Genomic DNA, 13,694 nt, shown 5'->3' on the forward strand with positions numbered 1-13,694 from the left:
AATTTTAGCAGTCTTCTGTATTTCCCTAATTATGATTTCGTACAGAAGTATAGTTACCATTAAATGGAGGTATAAATCCTTGACCAGTGTGCGGCTGGTAAGAGCTCGAGCATTGGAAACTGCTGGAGTAGCTGGTAAAGAATCAGGTAACAAGCGTACAGGGTCATTAGGTACAACTTCAACTATAATCTAGCAGAAAAAGGAGGAAAAATAAAATAAAATAAAATACTGATATAACTAACCACAAATCATCTGCACATTTGGGTTGCTCAAAAAACACTGACACAAATGTATATGAAATTTATGGACAGATCTGAAATAAACCGTCACACAACCACAAAGCAGTTCTGCTAGGTTGCAAATTATTGCACCTCTATTATACTGTCAATTGTTGGTTATAGAAATTAATGAAAATGTATTTTGTTAATCAACAGTTTGAAATCAATAACTATCAAAAATAAAAATGTAATTTTTTTCAAAACTTGTGGATGAAAGTATTTCCATTGTGAATATACAAACCATTGTAACACTTCACCCAGATGATTCTGTACTATATATTCTTGGCTATCTGCAATTAATTATAGATTCAAACCTGTTCACTGTTGAGCATGTTTGTCTTATCCATTGCAAAGGTAAACTGGATTATGTAAGTGCCCACTCTCTCTGGAACCATTTTATCCCTAAAAAAAACAAAAATAAAGCCCAAGCAAACAGGAGTCAATAATGAAGTAAGTACACAAGCAACTCAAACTCTGAGTAGTCCTCTAAACTAGTTAGAAAGCCCTACTAAGGAATAATACTCCTTCAGCAAGAAGGCCATCAGAGTTCCTCGAGAATGAGGGTAAGGCTTTTGGAAGCTTGAATGAGGAGTCTCCTCCAAGTTTGTCTCTTCTAGATAACAGGAAGTTTGTCATGGCCCTGTTGTTCAGAAATCTGCAAGTCTACATCATTTCACTTCCTATTCAGAATTTTCATAAAGCTACTGGAACAAAACATAGGCATGTCTAGATCTGGAACAACAAGCATTTCTGTCTAAATTTAATAAAATTTTCATAAAATCAGAGTAGCTAATTCCGTCCTTAGTCAGACTGTACAAAGTTGGGTAACTTCAACCACTGGTCAACGTTGAGTATAGTGAGAGAAAAAAAGAGTTTTCATTCTACCTTACAGCATTCCAGAGTATAGACTACTGGCAAAGAACTCCTACCATCAAAACACAAAGAAAAGCTCAGACACATGAGGTTCTGCTGCTATAATTTCACCCAGCAAGGAAAGCCACATGGCATCCAGAGGACCTTTGCAGTGTTTATCAAGGGATAGCAGTGAGTTAAAAATGATTACAAACTTTTGAGGAGATGCAAACAGCCAAGATTCAGGTATTTCTCCAAGGATGACATGTGGCACTCTTGAATTGATTAACAAAATTCTTGTTTTCAACATACAGCATTTTAACTGTTTTGTCAACATTAAGTAATTTATTTCTTCTGATTTTTTTGGGAAGGAGTAATATGCAAGATTCCCTGGAATGCTTAACTTGGAAAACACAAAATCCCAAAGCTTTATTATTTCCAGAACAGGCCATGACTTTTCCTTTTTTAGATTTCACATACAGAAGTAAGAATTCTTTTCTGCATTTTATCTAGCTTAAGATTGACAGTAGCATCTGCCTTGTCAGGATGCACTAAAACACTAATTAATAATCACTAAATAATCAGCTCAGGATCTCATGACTGGACAGACAAAGGCTTTAGAAAAAGAAGAAATGACACAATTGCTATGGAAGTTGTTTAAGACTCCATAACAGCATCCATGTTATTGACTGGCAATAAATAGACAAAAACCATCTGAGAGTGTGCCAAGAACAGGAAAACTTGAAAGTCACTTGGTAGACAGTGATGCCACAGACACTGGCAGCAACAATAAAGTGTACCTTTCTACAAGGGCTGCTAATAGGCAGTGCCTATACTCCTTTCAAATTTTCCAGTAAGTTTAGGAGTTTTAATTCTGGACATTTGCGGACAACTACAGGCACCTATGTCAAGAAAAGCTCACTCCCAGGAAGCAAAAGCTTAAATCAAGAGCCAGTACCATAACTATTTAACTAATCCCATAGATTTTCTACTAGAAATAGATGTAGAAAGAATGTGGCAGTCAGACACCAGCTTATGATGAGCTCTAGTTCTGCCTCCGTTCATCCAAGACATAGTAAGTAGCCCAAGGAACGACTACTAAACTGACAGGACCAAGGTCATGGTTCAGGACTGATGCACAGCTAGAGAAGGTAGTAAAACAAGAGTTAAGTCTGCTTTGTCCAGCCTGCAATTCTACAGTAGTTGAAGCAATATTGAAAAGAATTAAATAATGTTATCATATTAGTTACAAACTGATGATATAGTTCCCTCATTGCTAGCATTTCTCAAAATTTATTCTAATACTTTATCTTGGACTCTTTTCTTCTCTACTCTCAGATTATACAAATGTCAAAAGTATCTAGGAAAAGAATTCAATCTTGATCTCAATGCATCTTGCTGGTATCTTTCACCTTTTCTTTATCATAGGAATTTTGTGATGGATTGTTTTATTATCAAAACTCTTCTTTCTATTTCAAACTTTGTATTTTGTATAGTAAGTTCCACGAGTAATTGTAGAACAAATGTTATTATACCTGAAGTAGAAGAAGCTGTCTTCCTTGTCATCCTTCACTTTACTACAGCTAAACGTTATAACCTGTAAAGAAAGATGCAAAACATTTAGTGCAATAAACTGAAAGTACTTAACCTGTAATATGCTACCAAGACCTAATGATTTGCAGTACTGATAGCCCACAGTGAGTCAATGAGACTGACTGAATTTTAGACACTAATTTCATGTTCTTAATTCTCACAGTCTTTTCTTTGCAAAATTCAACGTGGCTGCTTCTAATAGTCTCCCTGCTACGAGTTAGTTTCTGGAGAACAGCAACATTTTTGTCACTATTGTAGTAGTGATGCTTGACCAGTCTGACAACCTGTAACAGGACAGACACTGATAAACACATAGGGTTGATCTGCAATACTTGTTACGTAAAATCTAGAACTGGATGCGGATCTAAGTCAAATGAAAGAGCTTCTACTATAAGTATGTTTGTCCTGTGCTGGCATTTTCATACCCATTTTGAAAATGCATTTTGATGACTTACATCAATTGGTGTCCTAACCCGGCTGCTCTGTGCTTCCCACATTTTCATAGAAATCCGGGCTGGATTAATATTTTTAATAATGGTGTCATCTTCAGAAAGAACACTAACCATAAAATCTGTAGGATGAAAAACATGTTTTGAAGATTATTTTTATTCAGAACTAAGAAGTGTAAACTTCATGAATTTCTGTGTCTCCCTCACACTTAAGAGAAAAAAAACTTACAAAACAAGCAGTTCAAAAAGAGCCAAAACTAAGAATTTCAAACCAGATATGAAAAACCTTCTCTCCTTATCCCTGTAATTAGACCAGGTAACAATGCTTAGGGAAAAACCAAATACTTACTTTATCCAATGACAGCTTTAAAAACAGTTCTAAAATTTCAAGTCTGCCTTTCTCAAATTATCATTCTTATCAAAACAGCACACCAGACTGCTTCTTGCTCTCAGGAACGAGTACCATTAGCTAGTTAAGTAGGTGATTCTTTCCTTCAAGGACAGGAAATCCAAATCCCCCTCTTCCTTCGCAGTGCTTTAGCCACTGAACTATTGGCTAGAAAGGCACAGAAACTGTGCCAACATCACAACCAACAACAAAAGACTGTACCAACATCACAACCATTTTTCCAAGAGATCTGAAGCTGAGTTTGGCTGCTTCTTTCTAAAATCACATAGTCGTATCTGTCAGAAATAGACTATAGGGAGACATTTCACTCTGTTGACTGGTTCTGCAGTCAAAATACCGGCCATTTTATATCCCAATATGAAAAATTTCACTTTTCCTGTATGTCCCATAGAAAGTGCAGTGACCTGAAGGAAATGGAATCCAAACTAGAACAAAGCTACCCTTCTAGTTCAAAATGAAAAAAGCACATGGATTTAATGCATGTAAATGAACTTGCACTGCTCATGCAGGACTAAATTTTGCACTTTAAGGAAGGATTATGCTTTGATGTGCATGAAAAATTCAGGCATGACTCCCCTCCATGATTACAGTGCCTGCCCTCACGTATACCTGAGATCACCAATAAATCAAATAATTAGGATACTCAAGTATTTTATTTATTTAAGAATATGAGGCTGTTAATACAGAATTTATTATCTAATTTTGTTTAAAAACTTAATGCCATATATACTATATGCATTGTATTGTCCTGAAGAAGCTGTCTAATTATCTTCTTAACTCAAAACCTGGTTGATTTACACTACACACTACACTGGAAAAAAGGTCTATTTGGCAGGTGCATTGGAAGATGATCTTTACAGGCCCTACCAACCCAAACTATTCTGTCATTCTATGATTCTTCTAGGCAAAACTAAAATACCTTCTGAATTTAATCAAGGTCATAACACTGTAAGGAATATTTTAAAAACAGAAACTTCTTGTCATAAAAATGTTAGCTGGTCAAGTTATGACAGCTGAGAAACAAACCCTTTTGTGAGAGAATACAGCAGGAGACAGGAATGTTTTGTGTTACCCTCCTGCTGATTAATTTTCGGTTTGTCTTGGCTCACAGTTGGCCTAGAATTTCATAGCTACTGCCTTTGTTACTAATCCACAGAAAGAGAAGAAGGAAAACATACATGAACTAGCTCAGATCATATTTTAGTAAGACAGAAAAGAGATTTTGTAGTTTTACCATTTATAGATGGATAAAAGGAGCAATTTGGAACAAATAAGTAAGAGGTTTTTTTGAAATGCCTTCCAAAGATGACCTACATATCTGTTCTGTCCAAGTGTTACACCTCAGACATAGCTGTTACAAAGAACTGAGAAAACAGACCAGAAAAGGCAAAAAAATACAGTAGGAGATCACCAAAATAGTTTTTCACAGGTTTTCAAAGCTCTTGAGTGATTGGTTTCCACCAAAGATCCATCTACTTACCAGGGAAGGTACCTCCTGCTGGAAAAGAAGGACTTTTGTCATATTTAACATTCAAGCGGACAGGTTTCTCAGGATCAGGGAGGACATTTATTGTGATTACAAGACAATCTAATACAGTCTTGTTGTGTGAGGCTTTAAGCTGCAAAATGTGCTCTCCCCTGCAATATACAGAAATCATAAAAATGGATGTAAAATCTCTTCTGAAAAGATAATTTTCAACAGGCTTCAAGTCTAAATAATGTACGTGAAAGCATGCTAAACAATATCTAGTAGTGTTGTAGGAAAGAGAAGAAAAAAGTGGAACTGTTAATGCAGTGTTAGACAAGTCATGAGTTTTATTTCTTAAGATATTAACTTATTAAATTTAATTTTGTGTTAATATTCAATTTTTTTGATCAGGTTTCATTGCCTGTAAGATACTAGCAACTACAACTTCAAGTAGCAGAAGACAGTAAAGCAGAAAGCAATTAAAATGGTGAGGAGCATTCAGCTTTGATAAAAGTTTCCAAAGAGTGAATCCACGTACCATTCACATCTAGCAAAGTACACTAAAAATATATAATGGCTTCAATGCTATCAAATAACTACTTTTCTTTACAGTATTAAAAACTTGAAATTTAAGTTTTCAAACATAACTGGGAATAGAGTATTTAGCTGCACAGAGGCTGTACTTCCCAGCCAGTTTTGATTATGCTGTAAATAGTATGATGTCACACCTGTTTCTAACCTCCAGTAGTAAACTCATATCTAATATTCATCATCCTTCTACCAAGTCACAGGCATTATAAATACACTGAGCACCATCAACAGCATTTAAAACAATTTTCTTCCAAATACAAAAGTATTTGGGTCATATTCTCCATATTTGAATGCAAAGAAATAAAAAAAGCAAAGAACAAGACCTTATTGCTAGTTTCAAAATAACCTAAAGCCAACCCAGTCTTGCTCAGGAAACTCAGGGATACAGGGAGTGAGTTGCAGGACTGTGAATATGAGGATATAGAAAAGATGAATTTGAAAAGCCATATGGGACATCAGTGTGTAAGGGAAGCTATACATGAAGTGAGCATGAAGAAGCACAACATGAAGCAGGAGCCACAGGACACACATCTGCTGGAAATGAGACTTCAGCAGTTCAACTGCAAATAGGAAAAATGAAATATAGATATTTAAAATTCCTTTGGACACTCTACCTAATCCTTTAAGACAATGTCAGAGACACACAGAGAAAGTGGGATTTAAACTCTCTTAGAACATGTTCCTGCTTTAAAAGCATAGTGTCGGGAACCTGCCACTTAAAGACTGCACATTTCAAAACTTCATAGTGGTTTCTATTACCACTTGCACTTGGTGCACATTGACAATAATAAGATGAGGTTTACCATCACCAGAAAAAAACCAAGATTCAGAATATTAGAGCATCAGCTTCTCGGTAGATAAAAAGAAGCAGCTACTGATTTTATTTATTTAAGAACTTACTATCTGTCCATCCACCTGCATATTAAAAATAAATGGTTGATCTTAGCTCTAGATTAATACTTGGTAGTACTTTATGAAATCCATAGGGTTTTCACTACTTACCTAGGTGCGTGAACAGTAAAAACTCCCAGGTTAGCCCTACCAGTGTCATCTGTTTTATGTTGCTGGTTTGAAGGAATAAGCTGTCAAAAAAAAATTCTTTCAGTGATACAGAAATAGTATTAAGTCTTAGGATAAAATCTTTATCTCATTTGCTTGCATCATGTCTGTTGATTTGAGCTGTAGCTAAATTTTTGCTCTGTAAATTAGGGAAAGATATATTATTATGAAGACAAAATTAAGGAAGAGGTTTCAAATTTTCTACCAGTTTTTAAAAGCTATCACTTCATCCGAACTAGGATTTTTTTCATTAATATGTTCAAATATTTTATAAATGTTATTTTTTAAATTACTACTGATGCTATCATATCATCCATAGCAGATGTTAATCTGAGTGTATTTTCAGATCCAAAACCTTCTACAAACTATTTAGTGCCTCTTACAATGTGACTCCAGTTATCATTTAGTTTTGGATCTGTAAGATAAAGGAACACAGGTAACGTATGCTGCAACTGCATAGTATCAGGCTTTGGAGACTTAAAGGGTGGAATGTGAAATACAGAGAACATCTTATTTGATAATTTCAGTTCCCAAAAATCTTCTAATTTCTTTTGGGAGACTGTGCATACAACCTATTGGAAATGCCAAGGCAGAGCATGCTGTATAAATACTTTATAACAATGATCCACCTTGGCTTTCAGAACGCTTTCTCCTGGACACATCCCACTAAGATAAAGAACATGTGGACTCTAAGACATGCAACTGGTGGTCCCTGGAAGAAGGCATAAAATCTGAAAAGACAAAGCATGCCACCACAACATCTCTTTGACCAGGGATCACAATCACACAGTGCTACTGCCAAGGTAGTGTCTTCTCTCAAGAACAATGTAACTAGAATGCACAGTGGGCTTCAGCTGACACCATCAAGGCAGTAGCTGGGGCAAAGAAAAAAAATACCCAAACTGTGAGGCAGGCTTCTATGGCAAGAGAGGTAAAAAAAGACAGAAGAAAAATGTTCAAAGGTATCTACTTCAAAATATCCAATTAAAAAAGCAATAACAACATAATTAAATTGGGCAAAAGCTAAGGTTGTGGCACAGCTCTGGAGGAGTGAGTAAAAGAAGGTTCTTGGCTGCTGTGTATTCTGAGAAAACTGAGGAACACGAATTCATGGCAAGCAAGAATAAAAAGGGAACAGGGCCAGCCCGAATGAAAAAATGCTATGTCCAGAGGTAGGTGAATATATCCTGTGCTGATAATATATATATTCAATGCAACAGTCTTTGTACTGAGAAGTAGGAATGTTTGACAGCTTGACGTCCCTTTTTTTTGTTCAAAAACAGGAATAAAAATTTTAATGAATGGAGTATTTGGTCAAAATCTTTCCTTTGTATTGATGTGAAAACCATCTGATACTCATACATCACTTATGGAATAGACAGTAATCACTTACACTTGGGCTAGATTTCATCCTTATTGTTTTAATTTCACTTATCCTGCCAATGCTTTTCGCAGGATAATCAAGTAGGGCCCAAACTTGCTGACCAGCTTTACATACAAACCAGTAACTCATACATTCAGTAATCAAAATCAAAGAACCACCAGATAAAAATTGTTTGGTTGCTGGTTGAGACTGTATCATCATCGTTACTATCATTCAGTAAATTACCTCTGACAATGTGGAGGATGTGGTGGTGTGACGTGCATACAAAATTTGGAAAAAGGTTCCATAGAAGATCTGGAATGTATTCAAATTAGACACTGTCCTACAGGAATGTTGCTATATTTGTGGTTGTTGTCCTGGGACCTGCTTGTTATTTGTTGCTGCTATTCTTGTACGAGATTAATTATTCTTTTGTGCTCTTATAGTATTTTATTAACATTTTCAAAAATGTCCTGAAAATTAAGGTACTGCAGGCATGACAACAAAATTTATGTTAAACAAAGTTCACCTAATAAGGCCAATGCTTACCTTTAAGTTGTTACTCTTTGTAAGGCTGATTTTGACATTGGGTTCAGGAGTTGGATTTCCCCACTGATCACACAACTGAACAATAAGGGGCCTCTGCAATTCTCTACCATTAATCACTGCAACAGGCTGGAATGCACAAATACAAATGCATGGATCCAAATGCACAATACTAACATTCTCAGCAGTTCAGGAATACCCAGAGCAACTGTGTCCACCCTTTCCACACTATTTGTCTCCCAGAACAGCTAGACTATAATTGAATGGTATGCAGGAATGTATTTATAGAGTTTATTTATATTCTCTTGATAGAATAAAATGCACTACTTCAATTAAATGGCATGGGTTACTCATGTTGATGTGACTAACAGGAAGGACATGATTCTGAAGGGCCTTATTCATGGCTTTGTTGTAGAAAGAGCTATGGCCTAAAATTTTTATTTTCTGATATACTTCAACTGCTGCCTAGAGAACAAAAATAGTAATGCGACACCCTTTTGTTTCATTTTCCTTCTCCATCTTCTCAAAACACCAATCTTGATTCCTGTCCTCTATTCAGAGATACAATTTTCTTTTTTCTGCTTTCAATTTTCTATTCTGGTTTCTGCAGCAAGTTAAGCACTAATATTTGAATAGCCAGAGTAAACACTGAAAAATGATTTTAAAATCCCAAAGCAAATAGATATACCAAAAATCTCCAGCCATTTCCTTTAAGTCCTCTAGTCCATTCTGTTTAAGTGTTTATTTTCTGGCAGTAAACACTTGTAAACTGAAGAAAATTTGAGACTGCCATCCTACATCCTGAATATCAAAAAACCCCAGCAAGAGATGGAGAGATGAGCTGCCAGCCATTACTAACACTAAGGATTGTATCAGTTTTGGAAAACAAACAGCAGTTTTGGAAAACAAACAGCAGTGAAGATGTTAGTCAGGATACAGCCCACAGTAAAATTACCATACCAAAGAAAAGTTACACTATCTATAGAAAGGCAAATGGGGCAGCATAAAGTAAAAAAATATTTAAGGTTGTAAACACACACATATGAGTTAGATTACTCCAAAATAAGCTCACTTTTAAAAGCCTAATGTATTTAGCTATTGTATGAAAAATGGAATTAAAATAATTGACTAGAGACCACACTGCCTTTTTTCAAACTAAAATTGTTCAACTTACCTTTTCTAACTCTGGCCAATCCACAAACTTCAATTTAGCTGGGGATCCTGCTACTAAGTTCACTCTGATAAAATCAGAAAATTCACGCCAAGCGAAGCACAATTCTTTGTTTCCAAGTAAACAGGGTTTATATCGAATACCTTTTACTTTCATTGTTTGAGTACTTTCCTGTTGAGAAACAAAGAGAAGATTTTATCAAGAACAAATAAAGCAAAGTAAAATTTATTGGTATTTTTTCAATATAGCATTTAGCATTTATGTTATAAATACTAATAGGTGTTTTTACTGTAAGATAGTGGACCAGTGGACTAGAAATTAAACTATGAGTTCTATTCATTCTGTTAAATTTAAATGAACTTCACGAGTAAGAAATGACCCATTTCAAACTCAAGAATTTATCAGAAACCTGTTTTTCAGGCTATTATTCAGTATATTTTGAAAGGTATAGATACTAGTCCATTCTACAACTGTACCAACATAAAAAACCACAGAAGAAAAGACTAAAAAAGCAAGATAGAACACATATAAACAATGAACTAGAAACAAAGCAAACCTGACTCAAGCATGAAGTGATTTGGCCTCCACATTGTATAGCTGCAGCAGTGATAAGGTTTTTAACAGATGCAGCTGTGTTCCTTAGAACAGGATCATACCATTTTAAAGCATTAAGCGACTAACAAGTGTGTAATTTGGCTACCTTTCCACAATTTTGGTTCAATTCTGTGTAACAGAATTAAGGCAATTACCACACAAATGCCACAAAGAAATAAACTATATGACATCTTATAAATACCTGCCAAGTTATTTTCAGATTTGATTTATCAAGTCCAGGCCCAGAAACTCCTAGGGAATTTACACATGCAGATGTCACTGTCTGAACCTGATTTCCAAACTGATCTGTAATCATTACATCTGTTAAAAAAGATGATGATGATTAAAATGATTATTAGGATGACTATTTCAGCAGCTGTTTTAATGAAACATTAAACAACATATGGAATATAAGCATACACAACATAGACACAATATAGAGAAAATTTGAATAACTATCACTAAATTACAGACTGGCTGAGGTTGAAAGGTATTTCTGGATGTCACCTGGTTCAAATGCCCTGCTCAGGTAGGGAGACCTTGAGCTGGTTGCAGGCAGGCAGCTTCAGAGTATCTCCAAGGAGGGAGACTCCATAAACTCTGGGCAACGTGCCAGTGCTCAGTCATCCTCACAGTGAAAAAGTGTTTCCTGATGTTCAGGGGGCACATCTTGTGCTTCACTTGGTGCCCACTGCCTTTATTTACTGTCTCTGAACACACCTAGGAAAAGTCCAGCTCCAACTTCTTTACACTCTCTTCAAGTTTTTATATACACTGATAAGAACCCCCATCTTGTGGGTATAAACCAAATGTATCTATATAGTTATATCCCATATTTGTGCTTCCCACTTTTTTGAATAAAAAGATTATTTCTTACCAAAAAGTTTTAAAAAAACCCTTGAAATTGAAAGCTGTTTTTCAACCTCAGTTTGTTCTATGTGCTTTCTTAATTCACACACAAGCTTTTAATGTCCCAAAATAGTATAAGAATTTTTAATTTCTCCCTATGTCATGTGGCAACTGCATACAGAAACCAAAGGAGAATGAGAAGACTGATCCCTAACATGCCTTCCTCTTAGGTTAAAGTTAACATTAAAATGTGTCACTTTGAAGTCCATGCCTTAGCAATAGTCTGAATGCTATAACAGCCTTTCAGATTTCAGAATACATGAACTAAAAAATTTATAAACCATTTGAACTAAGCGTGAGCAATGTCCTGATGTACAAAGTAAGAGGCAAATTCTGTCAGCAAGTAACTCCAGAATTGTAAAATGGCAATTCAGAAAGTCTGATCATCTTTCCGTGAATGAAAATGTAAACCTATTTTTTATATTAAAGTAGTTAAAGGTAATTTACTCTTGATGACAACTGTATATATAACAGTCTTAAACTGCCAAGAAAAAGAAATGCATCTTAGAAGAAAATGAAGAATATACAAACACTCACCGATTTCACTTTGCAGTTCTTCACCCATCTGCAGTGTGTTTGAGCCTTTTAGTTTACATTTAATGTGTTTGGGTTCATCAGGAACTGGTCTGAGCACATAAAAATTGACTTATTTCTCTCATCAAGGTAAATATAACATAATAGCAGGCATGATAAATATGGTAAAGAATCTTAATGCTTGGTCATGTAGTGTATTTTATTTTCCTACTACAGATCTGTGAAATGACTAATTGCTGCAAATTTACCCCGGCATCGGAGTGCTGTGAATTAATTAGTTAATTTTAACCTATAAAAATCCCATGAAATACACAAAAGTAATTTAGAATTAGATTCCTCTTAATAAACTCGATAAAATGCAAGTCTTAAACTCAGTAAGAGTGATAAACAGGTAAAATTTAAGTTCAATTTAAAGCCTGTCAGTTTTGACTGAGAAATCAGATTAGAACTAATTTTACAGTGATATTTCTTTCTCCTCAGTCACTAGTCACCTAACTCTTCAGTAAAACTAGTTATTCTGTGAGCTAATGGTCACTGCAAGTTCACAAAAACATCAATAATCTTCTTCACTCACTGTATGTATATTTACACAAGAGATTATAGGGCTGGATGCAGGCCAGTAATCACAATGGAGTCTTTCACACAGGTAATGTTCTCACATGTAATAAATTTACACAAACCTTTCCCACTTCCCAAGCTTATGTGTTCTCCTGTTAATTTGCCAACCACTTTCATTATTTCAGCTTCTGTAGAAAGACGTTTGTTTTACCCCAAAGTAATAAGATCTACAATGCTATGCCAATAACATGATGAATAAAGAAATATATCAAAGGAACAAACCTGACTGTGAACGCACTCTCCAAAGAGACGTGCTCATCAAGGTAAGTAATTAGACAGTAACGTACATCTTTTACTGAAGTTGGTACTTTTACATCAGGTAATAATCCCTGCATCAACAGTTCTCTGTCAATTTTAGGTGTCCAGTTAACCTAAAATTAAAATGTTATAAATTAATCAGAAGCTAAATAATAAGTGACTAGCTACATAAGACACCTTGCAGCCATTCTAAATATGCTGATGTAACATATAGGCAACAGCAGTTTTCAATGGAAAGTCTGGACATTTCCCAGCAGTAGTCAATGCTGTCTGCTGACATATAGTCAATTACTTGAAAAAAAAACCCCAAGCAGATCAAAACATACATTAGGTTTCCCTCACAGAACTTGAGTTAGGAAAGATACAAATGTCATCTATTTGGTGGATCTCTATGTTTGTCTCAGGCTCCAGATAAGTACACTGACAGAGGGATAAGAGAGGCAAGGAAGCCTTCATGGGGAACATGCCTATTCAAAGTTCCTAAATGCTGGGATGGTCCTGACGAATAATAACTACATCATAATTATCTTATACATTTAGGAGAAGCACTGGAAGTACTAACTTGCTTTTCATAATATTACCCTGAAGCATTACTTAACATTTAATTAATAAAAATATTTTTAAAAAATTAAAGAGGAGAGTTAAGTTTCCATGTTTTTTAACACAGTTTCGAGGAACATTATTTCATAGTCTGGCATTTATGGATTTAAGGGTATCAGCTTAGTGTCTCTCCCCCATATTATGCCATTTATTCAAAAGTACTTGCCTTGATTTTTTCTGCAGCAGCTGCAGTTATGGGTATTTCCCTTTCTGCTTCATCATACATCTGAAATATAAGTTTGTTCATGACTTGGCCAGCAACACAACTGATTTCATCCTGATGTTTAATCTGAAGAGCTTTTTGTCCATTCATACTTAAGACCTGTAATCTTGCAACGTGACTGCTAGGAAGAAGTTTTATAATCTTTTCCACTGGTGGCACATCTTTGCAATTCTATTTAT

General features: G+C 35.4%; 1 protein-coding gene across 1 annotated transcript in view; it reads right to left on the bottom strand.

The window, feature by feature from the left end:
* SMCHD1 (structural maintenance of chromosomes flexible hinge domain containing 1) overlaps window positions 1–13,694 on the bottom strand; it is a 66,657-nt gene that overhangs the window by 15,386 nt on the left and 37,577 nt on the right. The window contains exons 25-36 of the mRNA XM_014871261.2: window positions 13,459–13,686; window positions 12,657–12,805; window positions 11,820–11,908; window positions 10,576–10,694; window positions 9,783–9,950; window positions 8,612–8,737; window positions 6,643–6,722; window positions 5,062–5,219; window positions 3,179–3,294; window positions 2,666–2,727; window positions 593–680; window positions 58–189 (exon numbers count right to left, since the gene is read on the bottom strand). Of these exons, the coding sequence (XP_014726747.2) occupies window positions 58–189; window positions 593–680; window positions 2,666–2,727; window positions 3,179–3,294; window positions 5,062–5,219; window positions 6,643–6,722; window positions 8,612–8,737; window positions 9,783–9,950; window positions 10,576–10,694; window positions 11,820–11,908; window positions 12,657–12,805; window positions 13,459–13,686 (1,515 nt within the window). The remainder of the gene's footprint in view (window positions 1–57; window positions 190–592; window positions 681–2,665; window positions 2,728–3,178; window positions 3,295–5,061; window positions 5,220–6,642; window positions 6,723–8,611; window positions 8,738–9,782; window positions 9,951–10,575; window positions 10,695–11,819; window positions 11,909–12,656; window positions 12,806–13,458; window positions 13,687–13,694) is intronic.

This window comes from Sturnus vulgaris, chromosome 1, assembly GCF_052056855.1.
Source record: "Sturnus vulgaris isolate bStuVul1 chromosome 1, bStuVul1.hap1, whole genome shotgun sequence".
Lineage (NCBI taxonomy): Eukaryota > Metazoa > Chordata > Aves > Passeriformes > Sturnidae > Sturnus > Sturnus vulgaris.